Source organism: Phascolarctos cinereus, unplaced genomic scaffold (genome assembly GCF_003287225.1).
Source record: "Phascolarctos cinereus isolate Bilbo 61053 unplaced genomic scaffold, phaCin_HiC Scaffold_726;HRSCAF=1367, whole genome shotgun sequence".
In the NCBI taxonomy this organism is placed as follows: domain Eukaryota; kingdom Metazoa; phylum Chordata; class Mammalia; order Diprotodontia; family Phascolarctidae; genus Phascolarctos; species Phascolarctos cinereus.
This window is the reverse complement of record NW_027556098.1, coordinates 120,194,864-120,220,416: the sequence shown is the minus strand read 5'-3', so window position 1 is coordinate 120,220,416 and position 25,553 is coordinate 120,194,864. Positions and strand designations below refer to the sequence as shown.

General features: G+C 35.9%; 1 protein-coding gene across 2 annotated transcripts in view; it reads left to right on the top strand.

Moving 5' to 3' along the window:
• The window catches only part of UBXN7 (UBX domain protein 7), a 59,169-nt gene that overhangs the window by 17,256 nt on the left and 16,360 nt on the right, over positions 1–25,553 (top strand). For both annotated transcript variants that reach the window (XM_020986042.2, XM_078146756.1), the window contains exons 2-8: positions 5,564–5,711; positions 14,966–15,033; positions 18,111–18,176; positions 20,238–20,350; positions 21,549–21,695; positions 22,786–22,876; positions 25,272–25,399. In XM_020986042.2, the coding sequence (XP_020841701.1) occupies positions 5,564–5,711; positions 14,966–15,033; positions 18,111–18,176; positions 20,238–20,350; positions 21,549–21,695; positions 22,786–22,876; positions 25,272–25,399 (761 nt within the window). The remainder of the gene's footprint in view (positions 1–5,563; positions 5,712–14,965; positions 15,034–18,110; positions 18,177–20,237; positions 20,351–21,548; positions 21,696–22,785; positions 22,877–25,271; positions 25,400–25,553) is intronic.

The window sequence follows — 25,553 nt, the reverse complement described above, 5'->3', positions numbered from 1 at the left end:
CTTGGCATTTGATGTTTTGTCTGAGCTTTGGAGCAGCTAACTAATCCTTGAAACTTTTTACTTTTTCTACACCAACACTGTTACAACATCTCTAGAAGCCATTGAAGTGTGCTTTGTAAGAGCTACAACCTTTTCATATTTCCTTGGAGTAATTGCAATTCTTAAAAACCACAGAATTACCAGACGCTCATGTGTGCCCCTCCCTTCACCTCCTATCCTTTCAGGCTACTTCCACCATAGAGTGGTGTTTTGGGTTGTATATTTTGTTAAAAACAAAGAATTCATGTTTTTGGCTTACATAAGTTTAATTGTTTTATTTTTCATTGTAAATCACCTGAGAATAAATATTAATCCAAAAAAATCACAGAATTAAAAAAACACAATAAAAGAGAACAAAGAAACATGTATAGCATGAAATGCAGCACTGAATTGTCAGAGAAATGACTAAAAGTGAGGAAAATAACTCAGTCCAGTTTTACCTGTTTAAAGTTAGATGTTTTTCATCTACCTAGTGTCAGTAGGGATGTACACAGATGAGTCTTAAAATCATATTGAAAATTATTGCTTATTCTGAGTAATATTTTGAGCAAAGGCAGGGGGTATGAAAGTGAAGGGTATATTTAAGGAGCAGAGTTCAGTTTGAAATGTACAGAGAAGTAATACTAATAATAACTGACTTTATATACTACTCAGAAACTTGAACACTGCTTTATATATGTTATCCTGAGCCTCAAAACAACCTTGGGAGATAACTACAGTTATTATCCCATTTTTTTTTCCTAGATGAGGAAACTGATTCAGAGAGGTTAAGTAGTTAAATCCATGATCACACAGATATTGTCAAAGGCAGGATTTGAACCCAGGTCTTTCTGGCTTTCAATCCTTTGTCCTATCTCCTGTGCCAGACTTTCTATGAATAACATGAGATAGCATGATACACAATAGTGAAGGTCCTTGAACGCAAGGTAGAGGTACTTGATGATAACTAGTAGGCATTAGGTAGCCATCACAAGAATTGAGCAGAAGAGTGACATGATCAGATCCGTGCATAAGGGGCAGATTATTCTGAAAGCAGCATGAGTCTTTGGATCACAGAGGAAAATAAGCAGAGGGATTGAAGACATTTTAGATAGCAAGTATTTATTTAAGCACTGCTGTGTGCCAGGCACTGTGTTAAGCAAGCAGTAGGGAGAACAAAAAAAAAAAGGCAAAAACATGTTTCTTGCCCACAAGGAACTCACTTTTCTAATGATGGAAATATATAAACAATGATGTACATAGAAGATGTATAGAAAATAAATGGAAGATAATCTCAGAGGAGAGATACTACTACCATTTGGGTAGGCAGAAACAGAGGGTGAGACTGGGAAAGGTGTCATATAGAAGGTGGAATTGTGAGTTGAGTCTTGAAAGAAGCCAAGAGGCAGAGGTGAGGAGAGAGAGAGCATTCAGGGAGCAGCCAATTGAAAAGACATGAAGATGGAGCATTTTATGTAAGAAACAGCAAGTAGGTCAATGTGGCTGGCTCTTCCATGTGGGAGAATAAAATGTAAGAAGACTGGAAAGGTAAGAAGTGCTTCCAAGTAGACTTGGAATGCTATTGGTTGTTGAAGGGCTTTAAGAATGAAGATTTTGTATTTGATCCTGGAGTTAATAGGGAGCCATTGGAGTTTATGGAATGGGGTAGAATAACGCGGTCATTTCTGTGCTTTAGGAATATTATTTTGACAACTGAATGGAAGAAGTACTGAAGTGGGGAGAGACTTGAAGCAGGGAGACCAACCAGAAGGGTCGTAGCAGTAGTCTACTGTGAGATGATGAAAGCCTGAACAAGGGTGGTCTCTGAGGGTTGAGAAAAAGGGTCTATGGTAGAGATGTGGAGGTAGAAATGACAGACTTGGCAACAGATTGGATATATGGAGTATGAGAGAAAGGAGTTGAGAATACCACCGACCCTGGGTAACTGGGATTTCTTTCTAAAATGTGTGGTTTTTTGGGATAGGATTTTCTTGTGCTTCCAGCTAGACTTGTAGGATTATTATTGTGATGGAATTTACCTCCTCAAACAATAGTGTGATTTGAGAGAAGGCACCAAAATAGCAGACAGTAGTTAGAGATGAGGGCTCCAAGTCAGTTCAGTAATGGAGTCAGAGAAAAGATAGAGATTGAGACTCATAGGATGGAGGGTTATAAACTGTTAGAATGTCTCTGCTTGCCACATCCTTGTTAGTTTTAATTAAGTACAAAATAGCAGTTTCTTTTTTAGTTTTCTCTACTCTTTGAAAGATAAAATTGTTATCCAGGCAAATTGAAAATGGATTAGATGCACTCTTTTTTTTTGCAGAATTGTATTTCTAGCAGTTACGAAGAATTGTCCTCCCTTCTCAGTTAGTAAATCCTCTGGCTTCCTTGTCTTTGTGCCAGTTTTATTCTTTTAAGAGTTACATCTGTAGTCATCATTTGTTTGGTAGGTCTAAAGTGTGCTTTCATAGCAATGTCTATTCTCCTTTTCTCCTTAACCAAACTTTAACCCTTAGGCACGTGGCTTCCCATTCCCAGGTATTCATTCTGTTTCTTCTTAACAAAGTACAGTAATAGTAGTGGTTGGCATTTATTTAATATTTTAAAGTTTACAAAAGCACTTTACATAATTTGAGGGTAGACATTCTAGGTATTTTTGTTTTCGTTTGATAGATGAGAAAACTGAGATTCAGAGAGATTAAGTGGCTAAGCCTCAGTCATGAAGATGCTTAAGTTTTATACTTCCATGGCTACCACCATGTGTCCTTCCACAGAGTCTGTGACACTTTCATGAGACTTTTTTTTTTTTAGTGAGGCAATTGGGGTTAAGTAACTTGCCCAGGGTCACACAGCTAGTAAATGCCAAGTGTCTGAGGCCGAATTTGAACTCAGGTCTTCCCGACTCCAAGGCCAGAGCTGTATCCACTGTGCTACCTAGCTGCCCCATGAGATCATTTTTACTCTATGTAAAAATTTTGTTTATTCTGTCATCAGTACTGTCTTCATGTATAAACACATGCCCATAGATGATCTAACTACTTCCCTATTTTCACTTGAGAATTACATGACCTTGTTACTTGGTATTCTACTATGCTGCTTTTTTTCTTTGTTAAACATGTTTGTATTTTTCATATTCTCTAGTTTTGTAACTTTATCTGGGTTATATGTCTTCCGTCTCCTCCCTTCCCATTCAGTTTTAGAGATCTCATAATTAGATTTGTAGGTCTTCCAAAAACATTCTTTATAATCCTCATGAGGCCATCAGAAACCAAATGCTTCTTGAACACCATCTACAAAAATTACTTTCCAGATCCTTCTTTCCAGGAACTGATTTTCTAATTGGGGGTAGTTGTAAAGGCTAGATGTCATGAAAGTTGAAGCACTTTGATAAAATAAAACTTTTGGTTCATATTGTAAATTAATTTGTCCATGTAAATCTTCAGTAATTATACAGAGGATCAAAATTATACTTTGCTTTAGAAACTACAGTTAATAATTTCTCACAAGAGAATTTAATATTGTTGTTTAGAGATAGCATGATCTAGTAGAAAGAGGAACAGATTTGGGAATTAAGACCTTGATTAAAAAAATTTAAAAATTAACAAAAAAGACTTTGATTTACTTGGCTCCTGGATGACTAAGTTTTCCTCAATGAAATTTTATGAAAATTATGAAAAACTGGATTTTTAAAAAAAGTACAAAAATTATTTACTGCTGTTTATTAAGTAAATTGAAACTCCAGCCAGGATTTTAAGAACACTAATCTGGTACCTGATCAGTGCTAGTAAGCTATGTCACAGCTTCATCTTTCTTTTTGTGTGGAGATATGATAGCTTTAGTTTAATTGAAAATCCTTTCTGACTTATGAGTTTGCATACCTCATTTTAATTGGACCTGTGACCTAATTGATGTGGGTACTCCCTGCAATGGCAACCCATTCAGACCTTTTCATCCTGTGCAACTTTTATCCATAAGATATCCATAATCTTTATAAAAACAAAACATTATATGAGTAACCATTGCAACACTCAGGCCATCTGTTATTTCTCCTTATTATGTGATCAGACCACCTTGTTTTCTGGTGACAGCTCTCTTGGGTGATGCATTTTATGGCACCATATGCATTGTCATCACTGGTAACATGCTGCAGCGTATTTGTGTTTGTCACACATTTCTTCATTGTTGTATGTAAATTTCATTCCTCAGAGATTGTAATGTTCTATGATTCACAACTATGTAACATCACAGGAAGGCTTCCATTAGGTATAAGGGTTCTTGTTTCAGGAAATAATCTGGTATAGTTGAAAGGGCTGTACATTTTTATTTTTGAAATATTTTATTGGTACTTTGACATGAAGTGTGAAGTACTTCACATATTCCAAGAACAACCTAGCTCATTGTCCATCTGCTCATAGTTTGCCTAAGAGATAAATTTTCTTGGACAAACTCAATGGGTTGTTCATACAGCTCTTTATCTTGGCCTGGACAATAAGTGTTCTTCAATTTTTTCTGTTTTTTTTTTCTTATGTGGATCATTAGTCTGAACTTTTTAGTGGTTGTGGATCTCATTTAAGAGGCTCTGTAATATTCTGGAGTTGGAAGGTCCACAAATAGGAACTTCTGGACCATATTGCCTCTACACAACTCCTTTTCTGGATCCTTTGATGGACATCTTCCATGAAGGTAGCAACTGGGTTTTGTAAGCATTTATCTATTTTACTGCAGTCGTCCCTGCTGGAAACGTGAGATTGACTTAATCCAATATACCCAATTAGTTGTCAAATCCAATAAATTCTACGTAAGACCTTGAATGTCCATCTATTCCTTTTCCTTCCCAGAGCTACCCTATTCTGTATTATTGCAGGACCCCCACAATTTTACTTACTACTTTCATCCTTTGTCCATTATCCAGATTAATATTCCATATACATAATGCATACATAGATAGGCCTGATTACATAAATTCACTCTTTGTAACTTTCAACACTACCCAGTTGCCTGTAAATAAAATCCGAATTCCTTAGCTTAGAAATCAAGGCCCTTCAACCTACTTTTGAATGTCTTTCTCACCCTATTCTGCTTGACATATTCTACACTTCAGAGGTCCACTTGTGGAATCCCATCTCTCTGCAAAAGAGTTAGTGGGAGGCATTTTCTCCTTGTCTCTTTGAGGACAGGCTGGGTCATTATAATTTCACAACATTTAGTTTCAGTTTTACATTGTTTTCATTGTGTTTGTTACTTTCCAAGTTCTGCTTATTTCACTTTGTATCAGTTTATATAAGTCTTTCCATAGGAAGACTGCTTTTATTTTTAATTATACCTCATCCTCTAATCTTTGTTTTACATCTAGCTGCCCACAAATAAAGTTTAGAAATGCAAACTTCTAAACTTTAGGTATGGGGGAAGGACAGACAACCATACAAAATGTAAAAATATTCCGAGTTACTAGTGACTTTTGTATTATATAAGTACATACTTAATGTAAATATTTGTCTTTGTCTTTGACTTTTTTTTTCTCTGCCCCCCCCTTTTTTTAAAGGTGCAAGTGAAAGTGTGGGGAAACATATGCTTGAAGCCTGCAACAATAACCTGGAGATGGCTGTCACAATGTTTTTGGATGGTGGAGGAATAGCTGAAGAGCCTAGTACCAGTTCAGCCAGTGTATCTTCTGTCAGGCCACACACAGAGTATGTCTTTTTTTTTCCCTCATTGTTATGGATTTTTTTCTAATTTAAGAGTTGTATTTTTAGGAGAATTACTTACTTAAGTTATCATCTTTTTTGGTCAGGAAGCAAACACCTTAAAAGTCCTATATCAAAAGAAAACATTTGCAAGTAATAGTAATACTTTAAGGAACAGTTTTTCCCCACCATGATTTTACTCCAGTAACCATCTAGGGCAAGTTGATCTATATTTTATGAATGTGGGAACAGGTACATAGAGGCCAAGTGACATATCTGAATTTACATGGCCTGTTAACTGACAGTTGGGATAAGAATTGAGAACATCCAATTCTTTGCTCCATAACCTGAATAAATTTGATTGACTTTTTCTTATGTAAGAAAAATTTCTTTATAAAATTAGATATCTGGAAAGAATTGTATTGTTAATGATACTCATCATAGTGACTAATAACCTTATAAAAAGTTGTTAAATGCTTGAGATATAATTGTAGCTTTGTTAACAGGAAGAGCTACATATGTTCCCAAGAACATCAGAGATAGTAAAAGATATTGTTGCAGTACTTCTTGTGGTAGCAAAAAACTAGAAACAAAGCAGGTGCTCATAAATTGAGAAATGGATGACAGATTGTTGTGTCAGTGTATAATGGAATATGTGCTGTAAGAAATAACAGAAGTGAAAAGTTTTAGAGAACTTTGGAAGACATGCATGAACTGAAGCAAAAAAATAAGTAAAACTATGAGCAGAATTTACCAAATGACTACATTGATGTGAAAGAAACCCAAACTTGAATGACACCAACCATTGCACTGAATAATCTTGACTCCAGAGTACTGACAGTGATGCATGACTCAAGTTTGCAAGGCATTGGACTATAGGTGTGGTTTGAGGTATACATTGGTACCTATGTGTATTTGTTACAAGGGCGTGTTCAGTGCTATTAGTGGAGGGATGGTGGTTCTTGAGAAATGGTAGCAATGTGAGGGGGAAAGGCATTAGTATATCTTTAAAAGAACCGTTAAAATTTTAAATTTTTTAAAAAAATGTTCTGAGTTAGAAATAAGCCATAGACTGAATTTAAAGGGCCAGGCCACAAGCTGTCTTTTTTTTTTAAAATAGATTATAGAGTCCCAGTCTCCAGCCGCAGTATTTTGTTTCAGTATAATTGTTGTACTTTGTGATTATTTTTATAGAGTTCAAAGTATATGATTATTTTAAAGTGATTGCCATATTTTAAGGTGTGTTCTGTATCATTTGGGGGCTTAACTTTTTTTTCCTAAGAGAGCTTATCTATACTTCTGTAATGGAAATGAATAATATGATTCCATTTCCAAAAATCTTAATACTTTATTGTTAATAATTTTGATAATGATTGTTATTGTAACTTTTATTGCACCCTGCTAAATGTTTTTACAGAAAGGTCAAACAAATTTATAATTCTGTCAGTAATGGATGACTGTACCTGATTCTCCACAATCCCACTAAAATTGAATTTCATTGCTTATAATCTTGTCAATTTGTGAATGTGAAATTATCCCTCAAAGTAGTTTTAATTTCCATTCTTTTGATTATAAATAATGTTAAACTTTTTTTCCAAGTAATTATTAACGATTTGTATTTTTCTTTTGAAATTTGTTGTTGTATCCTTTTTATTTATCTATTTTGAATTGGGCATTACTTTCATGAGTTTTTAGTAGTTCCTCATATATTTCAGATATCATTTTTTTGAATGTCATGTTAGCCATAATTATTTCCCTAATCTATTTTTCTTTGAATTGGTTTTTTTGGTGTGTGTAGAGATGCTTTATTTTAATTTAGTCAAGAAGGGCAGCTAGGTGGCGCAGTGGATAGAGCTTTGGCCTTGGAGTCAGGAGGACCTGAGTTCAAATCCGGCCTCAGACACTTGACACTAGCTATGTGACTCTGGACAAGTCAGTTAACCCCAATTGCCTGACCTCAAAAAAAACCAATTTAGTCAAGTGCATTTATCCTCAACCTTTTTTAATAGAAAAGTCATATCATCTCCACAATTCCAAAAAACACATTCTTACACCTTTTATTTTTGTTTGTCTATCCTCTAGCTGAAATTTGCAGGTGTATTATAGTATAAGGTATGAATCTAAATCCATAACCTGCAGCTTCCAATCTCTTTTCCAAAGTACATTTGTTAAATAATCCTTTCCCCAGGTATTTTCCATAGGTCTATCTATTTTATATCTATTTGGTTTTGTCTGGTGTATTCTGTTTCATTGTTCTATTTCTCTTTGTTTTTTTGTTCAGTGTGATATTGTTTTGAGTGATAATCATTTTGCAATATGTTTTGAAGTTTGGGAAGCTTACGCTGTTTTTAGAGGACTGTGATAACTTCAGTTACTATCACTTGCTTCCATTTCATGTATATTTCTATTAAAAAAATCTCAAGTTGATGACTTGACCTGTGTAGCCACATAAGTCTTTCATAGATTCTTCTTTTCTTCCTCATTGATATTAATGGAATTTGTTGTTAAATTCATTGTTGAGAGTATCCCTCTTGCACTAACTTCCCCTGTAGAGTATTAAGTAATGGGATTCTGTTTTCCTTTCACTGAACTCTTTGTCATCTACCTGCACCCACAATTTAGGGTACATATGAGATTATGCTCAGCACTCCCTTCTTGTGTCTGAAGCTGGCATGGTGGTTCTCTCTCAAGGTTTGCAGCATTTTATCTTTAGCATCCATGTCCTCCTTATTGGTTAGAAGCAGATCCAGGATAGCAGTTTCTCCATTGCTGCTTCTTGAAGAACGAAACGGTCATTACAGTAAGTCCGTTTTTAGATGCTAGGATATTCATAGAGAAGGGACTCTAGTAGATAATCTCTTAGCTGATGTTCCCCTTTACTACTGTTATACCTCTGTTCCAAGTACATGACTTTTTTCCTGGAGCTGTTACCTGTGGCTTCCTATTAACTCAGTCTCTATAATACATACAGTTTCACCACAATATTACTTCCTGTTTCTTCTTCCATTGATTCTTACCCAGTACTCCACTATTTCTTTCTAGTTTGTGGATATCCTTATGTAGGTATGTCTTTTTAATTATATAAAATGCTACTCTTTTGCCCCTTCAAGGCATATACTTTCATAGTCGTATTTAGTCATGAATCATATCTCACCAAGTATGTGATACCTGTAAGGTAGAATTTGGCTACTTTTTAATTACTGTCTTGAGTTTTACCTTTTTTTTTTTAAACCACATACCCCGTTCATTTGTTTATAAATTTCTGAATCCTTGGTTTTCATCACTGATTATCTTCTTGGATATTGTCTCCTACCCAGTGCAGAAATTCCCTGACAAGTGGCTAGCCTCTGCTTAGAAATCTCTATGATGAGGACCTTAACTACTATAGCTACCTTTTGTAACATTCCATTTTAGAATTGGTCAGAATGTAAGAAACATCCTCGTAGTGATTTGAATTCTGCCTTCTTATAATTTTCACCCCTCTGGAGCCAGAGGAAAAAAACATCTGTTGTGAACCCAAAGTTTTGTGTACCTTTAGGCTAAACATCCCCAGATACTCAGTTATTAGTTATTATGATGTGGTTTATAGACTTCTTACTGTGGGGGCTGTCTGTTTCTCTTGACAATATCTTTTGTCCGTGATCCTCTTAAAATGTCACGCAGAATTCAGAAGTATATTTTACATGTGATCTGATTAAAAGAGTGTATTGGGTTTGTTATTCTGGATGTAACTGTTAACTCGTGCAGAACTTATAGTCAACTTGAACTCTCAAATTTTTCTTGTGAATTCTCTCTTACAGTTGAAAAGTTTTATTGAAGTGCCACTTTTTGTTTTTGCCATAGTTTCTTTTTTCCTTTGTCGTTATTATTTGGGTTTTTTAATTATGCACTTGGCAAACATAAGTTTCCATATGCAAAGAACAGAAAAAGAATTATATATGAAACCATATCTTATTACACACAACTTTGTAAAAAGTATATATTAAATTTATCCAATAGTACTGCACACACTGCCTTGCTTGGCTGAGTCCCCTTCTGTACTTTTTTCTGACCTCCTTTCATTGATTCTCTTTTCTTTTTGTTAACATCATTGTTGTTCTTTCCCCCCAAAAAATAAAAGAAAGCCCTCTCTTATGATAAGAAAGTGTAATCAAGCAAAATAAATGCACACAATTGGGTCAGGTCTGAGATGGTATCATTCTGTATCTCAAGCCAGTCTATCAGACCTCTGCCAAGCTATGAGAAACATGCATAATCATCAATCATTATTGGGAGTTATTAAGTCTTTAAAAGTTGTTTTCCTTCACAGTGTTTTTTTGCCATTATATAAATTGGACTTCTGGTTCTGCTCACTTCATTCTGTATCATTTCATATAAAATGTACCATAGTTCTCTGAATCTATCCCTTTTGTCATTTCTTATGGCATTGTTATATTCTGTTATATTCATACACCATTTTTTCCTTAGCCTTTTTCAGATTTAATGGGCAATGACTTTATTTCCAGTTCTTTGCTACAAAAAAGTACTGCTTTAAATGTCTTGGTACATTTGGTCCTTTTCCCCTACTGATCTGTTTGAGGTACACAACTAATGCTGGTATCTCTAGGTCACTGGTTAGTGACTTTTTGGACATAGCTCCAAATTGCCTTACAGAATGGTTGTGCCAGTTCATACATCCACCAACAGTGAATTAATGTTCCTGTTTCCCTAAAACCCCTCCAACGTTTGTCATTTCCTTTTTTGTCATCTGCCAGTCTGATCGGTATAAAGTGCTGTAATTTGCATTTCTCTAATTATTAACAGTTTGGTACATTTCTTCATATGGCTGATTCCTTCCTTTGAAAACTATCTCTTCATATCCTTTTACCACTTACTTTTATTCTTATAAATTTGAATCAATTCTTCATATGTCTTTGAAGTGAACCCTTTATCAGAGAAACCTGCTACAAAGATTTTTCCCCCAGTTAACTCTACCTCTGTTGGTTTTATTTATGTAAAACCTCTTCCATTTTGTATTTGTAGTGTGACCTTTTAAAATCTAAGTCTATATTTAATAATTTATTTTAATTTTATACATATAAAATACATCTCCATTTGGGACTTATCAATATAAGTGTGTGTGATGTGTTTATGATTATATAACTATACTTTGAAGAAATAACTTTGGCATGTATCAGTACATTTAAGCTATAGTTTGAAATACATTCATTTGACTATACACAGGTGCACACCAACTTAATGCTGTACTGTAGAAGTTTACATAATAGTCATTTGCCAGAAAGGGCACCAAATTCCTCTAAAAGACTACCAAATTTGGTGCTCAGTGAGGTAGAGTGGAGAAAGGGCAGCTAGGTGGTGCTGTGGATAGAGAGGCCTGGGGTCAGGAAGATGAGTCTTCCTGAGTTCAAATCTGGCTTTAGACACTTAGCTGTGTGACCCTGGACAAGTCATTTAACCCTGTTTGCCTCAGTTTCCTCATTTTTAAAATGAGCTGGAGAAGGAAATGGCCAGCTACTCCAGTATCTTTGCCAAGAAAATCCCAAATGGAGTCATGAAGAATCAGCCATGACTGAAAACAACTAAACAGCCAAAAGAATGGAGAAAAATAGCTGGAATCACGTCAGGATTTCAGCTTCTGTAAAATTTGCTAAAAAGTCCCCCAGACGAACTGGGGAAGATCTATCTACACAGACAATTTTCTTCCCTGGGTACTTTCATTTTATGTATCTTTTTGTTTGGTCAACAAAAAAAAAATTAAATTGTGGTAGAGACACAACCATGCCCATGAATAATTTCTGTGCAGCCTATTTTTCTTCATTGGTTTAATGACTTTTTCCAATCTATTTTAGGTTCTCCAATGGCTATTTGATGTTTGCATTTTTTTAAAAATTTTTATTTTTTTGCGAGGCAGTTGGGGTTAAATGACTTGCCTAGGGTCACACAGCTTTATCAAGTGTGGTCTGACATCAGATTTGAACTCGGGTCCTTCTGACTCCAGGGCCGCTGCTCTATCCACTGCACCACCTAGCTGCCCCTGATGTTTGCGTTTTGGAAGAGTTTATTCTGAGTTCAATATGGGGCCTCACCATTGGAAATTTTTTTTTATTATAAATTTAATCACAGATTCAGACATTATATTATACAAAGAACATCAAAAAAGGATTGTTCAGTACATGCTATTTTAAACTATATTAAATTTAAGGAGATGGAAACAATAAAATTGTCCTATTTGTATTCCCTTCTGTATTTTTTTTCTATGTATTTAAAAATTTTTATTGATGCCCTTTTTGGTATTTTTAAAAATACATTTTAAACCCAAACACCCCAGCTTCTGGGATAAGAACTCACTCTTTGACAAAAACTGCTGGGAAAACTGGAAAAGAGTATGGCAGAAACTAGGCAGAGACCAAAATATTAGACCATATACCAAAATAAAGTCAAAGTGGGCTCATGATTTAGATATAAAGCCCTGATACTGTAAGCAAACTGGGAGAACAAGGAATAGTTTACCTGTCAGATTTATGGAGAACAGAAGAATTCATGACCAAACGAGATAGAGAACATTATGAAATGCAAAATGGATAATTTTGATTACATTAAATTGAAAAGTTTTTGCACAAAGCCAACGCAACTAAGATTAGAAGGAAGGTAGAAAATTGGGAAAGAATTTTTACAACTAGTTTCTCTGATAAGGGCCTCATTTCTAAAATATATAGAGAATTAAGTCAAATTTGTAATACAAACCATTCCCTAATTGATAAATGGTCAAAGGATATGAACAGGCAGTTCTCAGATGAAGAAATTAAAGCCATCTATAGTCATATGAAAAAATGCTCTAAATCGTTATTGATTAGAGAAATGCAAATCAAAACAACTCTGAGGTACCACATCACACCTGTCAGATTGGCCAACATGAAAAAAACAGGAAAATGATAAATGTTGGAGATGTGGGAAAATTGGAGCACTAATGCATTGTTGGTGGAGTTGTGAACTGATCCAGCCATTTTGGAGAGCAATTTGGAACTATGCCCAAAGGGCTATAAAAATGTGCATACCCTTTGACACAGCAATAGCACCTGTAGAGTTGTATCCCACAGAGATCATACAAATGGGAAAAGGACTCACATGTACAAAAATATTTATAGCTGCTCTTTCTGTGGTGGCAAAGAGTTGGAAATTGAGGGGATGCCCATCAATTGGGGAGTGGCTGATCAAGTTGTGGTATATGACTGTAATGGAATACTGTTGTGCTATAAGAAATGATGAACAAGTGGACTTCAGAAAAACCTGGAAAGACTTGTATGGACTGATGCTGAGTGAAGTGAGCAGAACCAGGAGAATGCTGTACACAGGAACAGCCATGTTGTATGATGACTAACATTAATAGACTTAGCCCTTCTCAGCAATGCAAGGATCTAAGACACCTCCAAAAGTCTTATGATGGAAAATGCTATCCATATCCCAGAAAGAATTATGGAGTTAGAATGCAGATTTAAGCATACTGTTTGCTCTTTTTTTTCCTTCTGTTTTGTTTCTTCTTTCTTGTAGTTCCTCCTGTTGGTTCTAATTCTTCTTTACAACATGACTTATGTGAAAATATGTTTAATAGGAATGTATATGTAGAGCCTATATCAGATTGCACGCCATCTTCCGGGGGTGGGGGGAGTGGAGAAGGAGGGTGAGAAAATTTAAAACTCAAAAGCATATGGAAGTGATTGTTGAAATCTAAAAAAAAATAATTTTAAAAAAAGTAGGAAAGATTCTTCATAATATCCAAACTTCTGGCCCCTAAATATTTGGTTTCTTTGTTAATCCTCTGTTTGCTGAGACTGGGTTGTTTAGATATTGTCAAATAGGACCTGCACAAATTCAGGGAAAGCCTTCATTCAAGACTTAAAAATGCTAACTTTTTGCCTTCAGAAAAGCAGCAAACATACACACTTAACTAAAGTTGTTATACAGCTGGTTAAAAAAATCTCTTTCCTTTTGTTTTAAAGAAAAAATTATGTTCATTTGCAACTCAAGAAAAGTGTCAAAATAAGTTCAAAAAAATAAAGGATTTTATTGATTTTTTTTTGTTTTTATATCACCTACATCGCTGTATACTTTACTCTCTCTTAGAGAGCCATTCTTTATATTTAAGACTAAAAAAAGAGGAAGGAAAAAAGTTAGCAAAATCAACCATCAGAAAGAAAAGTTTAATGTTGTATGCCGTGTTCACACTGACTGCTGCAAAGAAGTGTGGGGAGATGTCTTTTTTTATTTCTTCTTTGTAGCCAGGAACTATTATTGTAATGCCAACATTCTGTCACCTCCCACTAATTCTCCCCTCCCCACTACCTTATAGAAGCTCTCCCCTGTAACAAGTGTAGTCACATAAAACAGAGCAACACGTTGGTCACATCTGAGAATGTATGTTTCATCTGCACTTCACTGAATGACAAGAACCATTAATTATTAGTTTTTTAGAGTTCTGAAGTCTTTCAAGTTTGTTTTGCTTTATATTATTATAGTCATTGTGTACATTGTTCTTGTGGTTCTGTTTATTTCAGGCCCATTATGATCAGGAGAGCCCAGTTTTAAAACGAGTCATTTTTCTACACAAAGTTCATGGCTCTGCCTATTTCAATCCCAGTCTCATAAGTATTGATTTTCCAACCCCAACAAGATCTGAAAACTTTATCTCTATTCCCATTTCTGGCTTCAGTTTAGTTATCTAGTCTCCATATATATATGACAGTTCAAATCCCCAGGATTCTCCTCTCCTCAGCCTGTTAGTTATGTCCTGACTGATTTCACTACATTCATGATGAGAGGCAACCAGTGTCTAATTGGCTATCTCTGTTGTGTTATATTCCCTTTGGTCCTCTTTTTTTTCCTTAAAAAAAATTCTAAAGAATAAAACAGGCAATAAGTTCAACAAAATGAACATGTTTAGTGAAAAACTCTAACATTAAATGCAGTGGTCTACACTTATGGTCTCCTACATCTACAAAGAAGTAGTGAGGAGGGAGGTATCTTTTCATATCTTTTCTTTGGGAATATGCTTGCTCTTTATAATTTGATAATTAATTTTCAATTGTTTTGTTATTGTTCTTTACATTTATGTTACCATATAAGATGTATATGTTTTCTTGGCTCTGCTTCATTTTACATCAGTTAAGTCTTTCCATGCTTCTCTACATTTTTCATGCCCTTTATTTCTTGCAGAACAATAATATTACATTACATTCATATCATTTTCTCTGCTTTTTTTGTAGAGATGAAGTACGAGCTCCAATTCCTCAAAAGCAGGAAATATTAGTAGAACCAGAGCCCTTATTTGGTGGTAAGTTTCCTATTCTTTCTTAGGATTTATCTGGCTTCATTGTTTTGCTCTGTATTATACAAAAATTATAGGAAGTATGAAGGTTCATCTAGAGGGTTTTTGTGAGAACTGGATAATTAATCATGCACTTTAAATTCTATTTGTACTATTCTACTTCAGTGAGTTATGAATAAGATGTTAAAGCTAGTATTTAATTTTGAGTGCCAAAAGAAAAAAGTTTTTAAAAATAATTGTTATTACCCTATAATGAAAATGAGTCTATGAATAAGTAGACACCTAAGTCAAAAACCTTTATCTAAACAGCTGCTTGGCTGCCTCATAGTGTTTTCACTTAATATTAATTCAAGTAAGTCTTTCCATACTTCTCTGTGTTCATCATGTTCATTGTTTCCTTAGAACCCAAGAATATTCTTTTACATTTGTTTAACACAAATTGTTTAGCCATTCCCTAACTTTGTTTCGAGTTCTTTGCTACTACAAAAAGTACTGTTATAAATATGTTGATGTATATTGGTCTTTTCTTTTTATCATTGGCCTGTTTGAGGTCTATACTTAACAATCAATCCTTTGCATCAAAGGTTTTCAGGGGTGGGGAATCTGGGGCCTCGAGACCACATGTGACCTTCTACGTTCTCAAGTGTAGCCCTTTTACTGAATCAAATCCCCTTAATAACTCAAATTTCACAGGTTCTCTACCCTTGGTTTAGATACTTTATTTGCATAATTCCACATTGCTTCCCAGAATGGTTATGCTAATTCCCAGTTCTACCAACAATGAACTTGTGTGCCTGTTTTCACAACCAGTCCAGCAGTGACCATTCCCATCTTTTGTCATCTTTTGCCATTTTATTGAGTGTGGGATGAAATCTCAGTGTTATTTTGATTTGTATTTCTTCTATTAGTGATTACAGCATTCTTTCATGTAGTCATTAATAGTTTGTTATTCTTTTGAGAACTGTTTATTCATATCCTTTGACTAATTATCTATTGGAATTTTCTTTTGGTGTCTTATACATTGTTTTTGTTTCTATATCTTGGATACCAAACCTGTATCGGATCTGATAAAAAGATTTTTTTTTTGGAGAGCAATTTGGAAATATGCCCAAAGGGCTACAAAACTCTTTGATCCACCAATACCACTACTAGGTCTGTATCCCAAAGAGACCATAAATATAGGAAAAGGACCCACGCACACAAAAACATTTATTTGTCTATTTGTTTATTTATTTATTTTAAGGCAATTAGGGTTAAATGACTTGCCCAGGATCACACAGCTAGTAAGTGTCAAGTATTTGGTCTGAGGCCAAATTTGAACTGAGGTCCTCCTGACTTCAGGGCCGGTGCTCTATCCACTGTGCCACCTAGCTACCCCTTACAAAAATATTTATAGCAGCTCTTTCTGTGGTGGCAAAGAACTGGAGATTGAAGGTATGTCCATCATTTGGAATGGCTGAACAAATTGTGGTATATGAATGTAATAGAATACTATTATGCTATAAGAAATTATGAGTAAGAAAAACCTGGAAAGTCTTACACAAACTGATGTGAAGTGAAATGAACAGAGCCAGGTGGACATTGTATACAGTTAACAGGGACATTGTGTGATGATCAACTATGAATGACTTAGCTCTAGGGCAGTGATCTAAAAACATAGTTCACAAAGTGGGTGATACTGCCCCATTGGGGGTGTTGGGTTGATGGGGTGGGTAGCTGGGCTGTAGTAGCCTTGGATGCAATTGGGGGGTGTTGAATAAAAATAAGGGTTAACTAACCTAACCCCAGAGAATCGCTCAGTAATTTATTTTTTTGCAAAGGGGATGGTAGCCAAATAAGTTTGGGAATCTCTGATCTAAGACAATTCCAAGGGACTCATGATGAAAGAACTATGGAGTCTGAATGTAGATCAAAGCATACTATTTTCTTTCTCTTTTTTTGGTTTTTCCCTTTTGTTCTGATTCTTTCATAGCATGACTAATCTGGAAATATATATAATATGATGGTACATGTATAGCCTCTATCAGATTGCATACTGTTTTGGAGAGAGGGGAGGGGAGAAAGGGAGAAAAAAATTTGGAACTCAATCATGTAAAAGTGAATGTTGAAAACTAACTTTTGTAATCTCCTTTACTTTTTTGACAGGATTACTTGACTATCATATTAAGGGAATGTGATGAGCATATTATACTTTCACTTTAGGAGGGAATTTAATAAAATCTCTCCAATATCATTGTGAACAAAATGGACAGATATGTATTTAGGTGGTTTTGGAACTGGTTGACCAATTGTAAACAAAGAATGTTGATTAATGAGTCCACATCACCCTGGAGGGAATTCTGTAGTAGTATTTCAGAGATCTGTCCTTGGTCCTTTTATCTTAATAACATTTTTAATGTTGACTTGGGTAGAACCATACACAGAATGCTTAATAAATTTATGGATTCAACAATTCAATTCAGTAAACATCTATTAAGTTAAAAAAAAAACTAACTTTGCATGTAATTGGAAAAAATAAAATGCTATTAAATGGGGCAAAAAAGATTTTTCCTCCAGTTGACCGCTTCTTATTCTAGATACATTAATTTGGTTTGTGCAAAAGTTTATCAATTTCATGTAATCAAAGTGATCATTTTATCTTTTGTAATTGCCTCTATCTTTTACTTGGTAAGAATCCATCTGCTCTCCATATCTGTGGTAGTTATGTGATTTGCTTCTCTGGTAATTTCCTTGGGTTGATGGTCAGGTATCTCTTTTGAATTTTTTGTGGAATATGATGTAAGATGTTTTTCTAAGCCTAATTTCTGCCAATGTTTGTCCTATTCTGATCTTTTTTTGTCAGATATGTTGTGTGTCAGATTCCTTTTTAATTAAGAGTTGGACTAGATGATTTCTGAGATTGCTTTTCGACACTGAAATTCTGTGGTTGTGACTCAAAACTAACAGATCTTTTTCCTGATATAATTTATCAAACATGTCATAGTTGAGTGTATTGATATGAGAAAATTATAGATCAAACAGTTTTAGCATTTAATTTCATGAAAAATTCAGATGCTAAGTATTTACTTCTTTTTTCCCCGTAGCTCCTAAAAGACGGCGGCCTGCTCGTTCAATATTTGATGGTTTTCGAGATTTTCAGACTGAAACTAGTAGGTATCTGTGGAACTTTTTTTTCTTACCTTTGTCCTGTTCACTAGCAATCATTGCTCTCTAGATAGCCTAAATAGTATGATGGATAGAGTACTAGATTCCAAGTCAGGTAGACCTGGCTTCTTAGATAATAGTTCCCCATGGACTTAACCTCTGTGTCTCAGTTTTCCTAGCTGTAAAATTGGGATAACAATACCTATACTTCTACCTCAACAAGTTTTAAGGTTCAAATGAGATAAATAATATATATTAAAAATTTGGTAGATTTTAAAGTGCCATATAAATGTAAATTATCATTACTGTTAATTATGGAAGCATCATAAAATAGTTCTTTAATTAAAGGTTCATTACCACTTAATAAAAACAAGGGATTTTTAGCTTGGGCTCCAAATGAATTCTCCAACCATAGTTATTCTTACCCTGAGGTCCCTCGGGCTGTGGCACTGTCCTGCTCCTTCTAAAAGTATATGGACTAAGGCACTTATCCCACAGAAAAGTCAGTCCTGACAACAGTTTGTCATTGGTAGAAATTGGGTTCATAGATAATAGGTTTTGGGAGTGGGTATCTGTGAATTTGAATGGGAGAAACTACATCTTTATTTCAATATAATTTGTTTCCTTTGTAAATCCTGTGTATTTTATGCATTTAAAATCATTTTTCTTAGGAGGGGTCCATAGGCTTCACCAGACTGCCAAAGGGTCTGTAACACAAAGAACAGTTAAGAATCCTTGCACTAAATAAACAGGGAGTTTTTCCCAGAGAGTTGTAGCCTCAGATTTTATTAGTCGGCTTACCAGTAAATACTCAAGAGTATCCTTGATTTGCAAATTGCTTTTATAAAATGTCAGAACAGGAGCTTAGTCTTTTCCCTATTAAATCTATGGGAAAGTTTTCAGATTTTTTTTGTATTGTGTTTTTTCCTTAAAATGGAAAAAAAATGATATCCTTTTAAATATTTAAGACAATGGAATTGCTTAGTGATTTTCTTCTATCTGAAAGTGGCTGGTATGTGGTCAGACCTGTTAAATTTTTTTTTAATCATCGTTAAGAGATCAAATGCTTAAATTTTTAAGTCATTAGGCTACAAAGGCCTAATAGCATTGAGAGAGACAGGGAGGAAGAGAGATGTGCAAGGTCTGATCAATAGATGAGATATTTAGGAACTGAAAAATAAAGAGTTGATGTAGTTCAGCATGATAATACAGTGCTTTCTATTCTAGTATTGTCAGTCTTGTCAGAAGGCTGCTTAGTTCCCTTGGCTTCTTTCAGCTAGAGAGTGGCTTTTATTTCAAGAGATATGATTTTCCTTTTCTTCCTTTTTTTCTAACAATGACAAACTGTTGTCAGGACTGACTTTTCTGTGGGATAAGTGCCTAAGTCCATATACTTTTAGAAGGAGCAGGGCAGTGCCACAGCCCGAGGGACCTCAGGGTAAGAATAACTATGGTTGGAGAATTCATTTGGAACCTTTTGACCATGCTCTGTCCTGCTAGTTACTCATTCAGAGTAACTGGAGGATTTTATATCCTTCTAGGAGACAGTGACAAAAGGGACTCTTTATCTCATACCTTCTATTGCTAGAGTCCCCAGATTTGAAGTACAGTCAGGGATGACAGGGACATCAGCTATACACCTGCTATCAGCTTGGGACTTCTGAGGATTTGGGAGCCAGCATCTCTTTAGGAGATGACTAAATAGCAAGGGAAAAGAGGGCAGAGGGGTGGAAGGAATGGTACATTGTCTGTGGTCAGTTTCTTTACCCTACAATTTTAAAGCCAGTTTTTTAATTAAAAATAATGTTTTGTTTTGACAGTACATTTAGCTAACATCTGGTTTCATTTCTTCACTCAGTTATAGGACAGTAGTTCCTTTGTTTTTTTAATCTACTTGTTTCATTGAGAGCAGTTCTTTATATATCTATCTCCTTTTGAAAATGTGGTACATTATAATTATGTGATCATCTTAATTAGTACATCAACTTTTGTCTAAAAAATGTAATTGGAAAGACTAAAAAATGCTGTTTCCTATTTCACTAAATTTGATTTCTGTGTCTCTTCAGTTCGACAGGAGCAGGAGTTGAGAAATGGAGGAGCAATAGATAAGAAGCTCACTACCCTTGCAGATCTCTTCCGACCACCTATTGATCTAATGCATAAAGGCAGCTTTGAAACTGTAAGTTTTTAGATTCCAAGTTTTAACAAAATGACCCAGAAGAACAGTGAAGAAAATTTTGAGTATTTTTTTCTTAATGCTTTTATCTGCTGAATTGGGCAATGCTGCTTTTTTTGGAGTACACATTATTTTATTAACATTCTTGGAAGCTAGTATTGTCAGTGATCATTATTATTAGGTGATATATTCAAATTCTTTTGAAGGCCAACATTTATGTGAAAAACTTCATTCTCAGGAGATAGGGTAATAAGGGATGCAAGCCATAGATAGTAAATAGATAGTAGTACCCATAGATAGGTAGTTCCCAAAGCTCATTTTCTCTAGTAGCTTCACCTTTCTTCTCCAGTGAAAAAAAGCAATCTTGGAATTGGAAGGAAACTCAGTCAAATCTCTACCTAAGTAAGAATTCCTTCTGCAACATATCTGAACTGTGCTTGGTCAACCCAGTCTTTACTTGAAGACCTCTTGTGAGGAGAGAACCTTTTACTACCTCAAGTATCCCATTCCACTTTTAAATAGCTCTGGTTTCTTAGATTTTTCCATGAATCAAGCCTTAGTCTCTTTTCAGAAAAGGTTTAAATATTATCAAATACCTGAACCCAACTATTATTTCTCCCTTATATCTTCTAATTTCCAGACTAAACATCCCTAGTTTCTTCACCTGGTCCTCATATGATGCTATCTTATGATCTGTTCATGATTTGGAGGCCCTTTACCATCCTGGACTTTTTTTCCCTCATTTGCCAGCAGATGGTTTGAAGAGGAATGTGTTCAGTGTTCTCCTAACTTCTGCTTGTGTGCCATTGGTGCCCGAGACCAAGATTTCTAAGAGCCTTTTCCTTACCTCTCTTTGCCTTTCCTAAATCTGTCCTTGCTCTGAGATTGGTGCTCATAATAAATGGGTAAATAAGAGAAAAAAACTTCATTACTGGGGCATTTACACATTACACTGTGCACGAACAAATGTCATCGTTTTAGAGTCATGCATAAGTTATACTCAGATTATTAAAAATAGACTCCTTAAATTCTCCTTCACCTGAGTGTGGTTCTTGAAAAAAGTCTCATTAGATGCCATTCTGATTGGGAATACTGGGAGGTACTCAACAAGCCCCGGGTGCCAAAATATCCTGCTGCTGCCATTACAGACATTGTTTGAATTCCATTTCTAATCCACAGTGTGGAACTCTCTCCTCCACAGGCCAAAGAGTGTGGTCAGATGCAGAACAAGTGGCTCATGATCAACATCCAGAATGTGCAGGACTTTGCTTGCCAGTGCCTCAATCGGGATGTCTGGAGCAATGAAGCTGTGAAGAACATTATCCGGGAACACTTCATTTTCTGGCAGGTGGGAATGAGGCTCAAGAAGAGTTAGGAAAGCTCCTTTCTTGAGTTACAGGGGAAGGGAAGTGGCAGAAATTGATTGTGAATTTCGTTTTATAAATTAAAACCAACCCTGCTACCATGGCTGAAATACCATGATAGCTGAATAAAGCCTATGAGTGGGGCAGGGAAAGAGAGAAATAAGGTATACTCAGTCATTCACCAAAATTACCTTACTCTCTTGGCAAAAAGAACACTAGACTAAGAATCAGGAGAACTGTAATTCTAGTCCCATCTCTCTTAGTACCTTTGTGGCCTGCACAAATCATTTAACCTTTCTGATCCTCATAGTTCTCATATGTAAAACACAGGATCAGAGGGGCCTAACTCAAGAGTCACTGGCCACAGGGGCCCTACTCCTAAGGGCAGCCAGAACCAGAATAAAATATAATTCAAAAATGTTTAACAAAATAAATATAAAAATATGTCATAGATAATGTTAATGGCACAGCTAGGTTGGTGCCAGTGGATAGAGTATTGGCCTTGAGTCAGGAAAACCTGAGTTCCAGTCCAGCCTCAGCCACTTATTAGCTCTGTGATCCTAGGCTAGTCACTTAAATCTTGTTTACCTCAGTTTCCTCATCTGTAAAATGAACTGGCGAAGAAAATGGCAAACACTCCAGTTATCTCTGCCAAAACCACAGAAAGGGGTCACAGAGTTGGACATGATTAAATAGCAACAATGTTAATTTATGGTTTTATATATCAGTACGTGGACTGCAGGAATCTGAGTTGGATGCCACTGCTTTAAAGCAAGGTCCTTTCCAGCTTTATAATTCCTTAATTGATTTTAAATAAATCGTATGAAGGTTCTGTAACCTTTATGTTATGTTATGTAAATGTTAATTTAAAGGTCTATCTTAGTGCTGCTTATAAGCATCCTCCCCATATCTCTGCCCATTTTGGTTGTGAGTGTCTTGAATTTTTCAATTCTAAAACCTTATCCCTATTTTCTTTTCTTTTTGAGAATTGCTGATTTTCATTGTATGTCAAAGTAGCAGTTGGTAATTTGTGTTTGATATTAGTTAGCTATTTCATGTCTTATGGTTTGACAGGTATATCATGACAGTGAGGAAGGACAGAGATACATACAGTTTTACAAATTAGGGGATTTTCCCTACGTCTCCATCTTGGATCCAAGGACAGGTAAGATAAGCATAAATTTATCAAGTCTTTCAGGGCAACAAGCATTTATTACACGCTTTGTATGTAATTACATTTATTACACGCAAGATACTGTGCTCAGTACTCAGAAATCAAGATTAAAATGGACATAGTTCTTGTCCTTAAATGGCTGATATTCTGCAGAGGGTGGTGGGAGTGGGCTGGGGACTGGGAAAAGGATATGCCTTGTATTCAGGCATAATGTAAAACAGGTAGTGATGGTACAAAAGAGAACTCCAGAGAAAGTGCTAGAAAGTTTTAGACATTGCTGAGAATGGAGAGAATACTAACTTGTTAGGTAGCTGAAAGTTTGGGAAGGATTCTTAAAGGCATCAAGAAGCTTGTGATAGTCTGGACAGGAAGTGATAAGGAATTAAATTGTAGTGAAGTAATGGTTATATGAGTGGGGAAAGGGGGTAGATGGGAGAGATGTGAAGAGATAGGAGTTGACATTTGATTGGATGATGTTGGGGGAGGAGAAAAGAGAAGGGATCAGAGATGACCCCCAAGGTTTTAAGTCTGAGTGACTGAGGATGAGGGTAAAGAAAGGTATCCTTAGCAGAAATGGAAACATTAAAAGGAAGATCATTTCAGTGTTAGACGGTACTTAGGCTGGTCCTGGTAGAACATCCAAGTAGAGGGTCCTTCTAGACAGCTTGACAGATAAGACTGGAGTTTAGGAGAGGTATTAGTACCTTAAAGGTTTAGGAAGGTACCAAATAGTGGTATCATGTGAGTCCATGGGACTAGGGGGACAGTATGCATAGAGAAGGACTAGGACAGAGGTCATACTTGGGTGTCAAGAGGAGGAACAAGTTAGAAGAGCCAAGAAAGAGCAGTGTCATAGAAACTGGAGAAGAGAAAATAAGGAGAATGTGCTGATAGGGGAGTAGGGCTGAGAAAAACCTTTCAGATTTAGCCATAGAGGGGTAAACAGTGGCCTTTGAGAGAGCAGTTTGAATCTAGTGGGGTTAGAAGCCATATTGCATGTCCTGCTTACAAGTTTTATTAGTTGCAGTAATCTAAGAATGAACCTTTAAGTTTATTACTAGAAACATTTGCATAGGTCCTCTATGTGTGACATATTATCTTATGTTAATGGTACTCCTCCATTTTCAGAACTAGTTATCTGACTACCTGCATTCCTCTGTCAGAAACTATTATTTCTGCATTCGTATCCCAAATCTGTGAAGAGCATGTACTTTTTCACCTGGGGTCTTTGCTGACAGTGGCTAGATTAACTAGCCTAAATAAATACAATTTTGCTCAAGAAAGGTATTTAACACAGACTACCACGCTTGTATGACTATCAGGTGTGAAATGCCTAATTCAGTTTATATTGTCAAATCTTTTAAAAATGGCTCATGTGAAGATAAAATCCTTCACAATAATTCTAAAAGCATTACATATACATAATTCATAATTCCTTTTGAAAGGAAGATGGCAATGAGTACCTTTCCTGGACCCCACTGAGCCTCCCTTGACATGAGGCCACACAGAGTTTTCAACTTCAACTGAGAGAGAAAAATCCCTGCCTGCTTCTTGATATGCCCACTAGAAGAGCAGCCTTCTCTCTGCTACAACCCTCAGAGAATTGAGACACCGAAATACTTGGTCCATCCTCCAGAAGACAAAAAAGAGAAGACACAGGGAAAAATAGCTTGGCTCACTTGGCCTGCTAGAATGCAAGAGCAGTAAGAACAAAAGATCCAGAAAAGAGAGCAAAAGACCTGTGTCTTGAAACTCTAGGCAGGTAATATGGACCTCCAGACATACTCCTTTGCTCTTCAGTTCCTCCCCATGAAGATTAGAGGCAAATGTCTTATTTTCTGCATTCACAGCTCTGCCCTATCTGAAGGTCAGTGGAGGTCAGTTCCTCCTTTTCCAAGGAAAAGAATCATTTTTGAACCAAGTAGGTCTTTGTTCTATTAATGAATAAACACCTCCTCAGCTCAGTCAGTGTGACTCATTGGGGACCACTTACCTGGCTAAAGATGAATGGAGGAAAGGTGATGTCTTTTGTCTCCAGCTCCAGATGACTAAATGGTAGCAGGTAAATGAATCTGGCATGGTAGTGGCGGTCAATCAGTTAATATACCTAATGGTAGCTGATGCTGTGTCTTTTCTTATCCAAAGGCCATGATACCTGGATTTTTATTGATGCAGTGTCTGCATCTCTCTGCCGTGGCCTGTATGATCAGTTGTAATAGTAATTACTGCCTCATACTTTTGTAATACTTGATGGTGCTATATTAAGATAAAGAAATTTTTCTTCAGCATCAGTTTATATTCTGCAAAGGCCTCATATTGTAAGATTGTTCACATGGAAAAGTGTTGAACATAAATGCTGTTTCATATCTTAGTTTTTCTTCTTCAGGTCAGAAGCTAGTGGAGTGGCACCAGCTAGACGTGACTTCTTTCTTGGATCAAGTGACAGGATTCCTGGGTGAGCATGGTCAATTGGATGGACTGTCCAGCATTCCCCCCAAAAAATGTGGCCGCTCTGTAAGTATAAGGGTTCAGGGAACTCTAAGCACAAACTTAACATCTTATATAAGATGCTTATTGTATTGTATTAATTATATGTAAGCACTGCCATAGATGAAATTATGGTCTATCAAACCAATGCTTTATTAGTGATTTCATCTTCTAAAAAAAT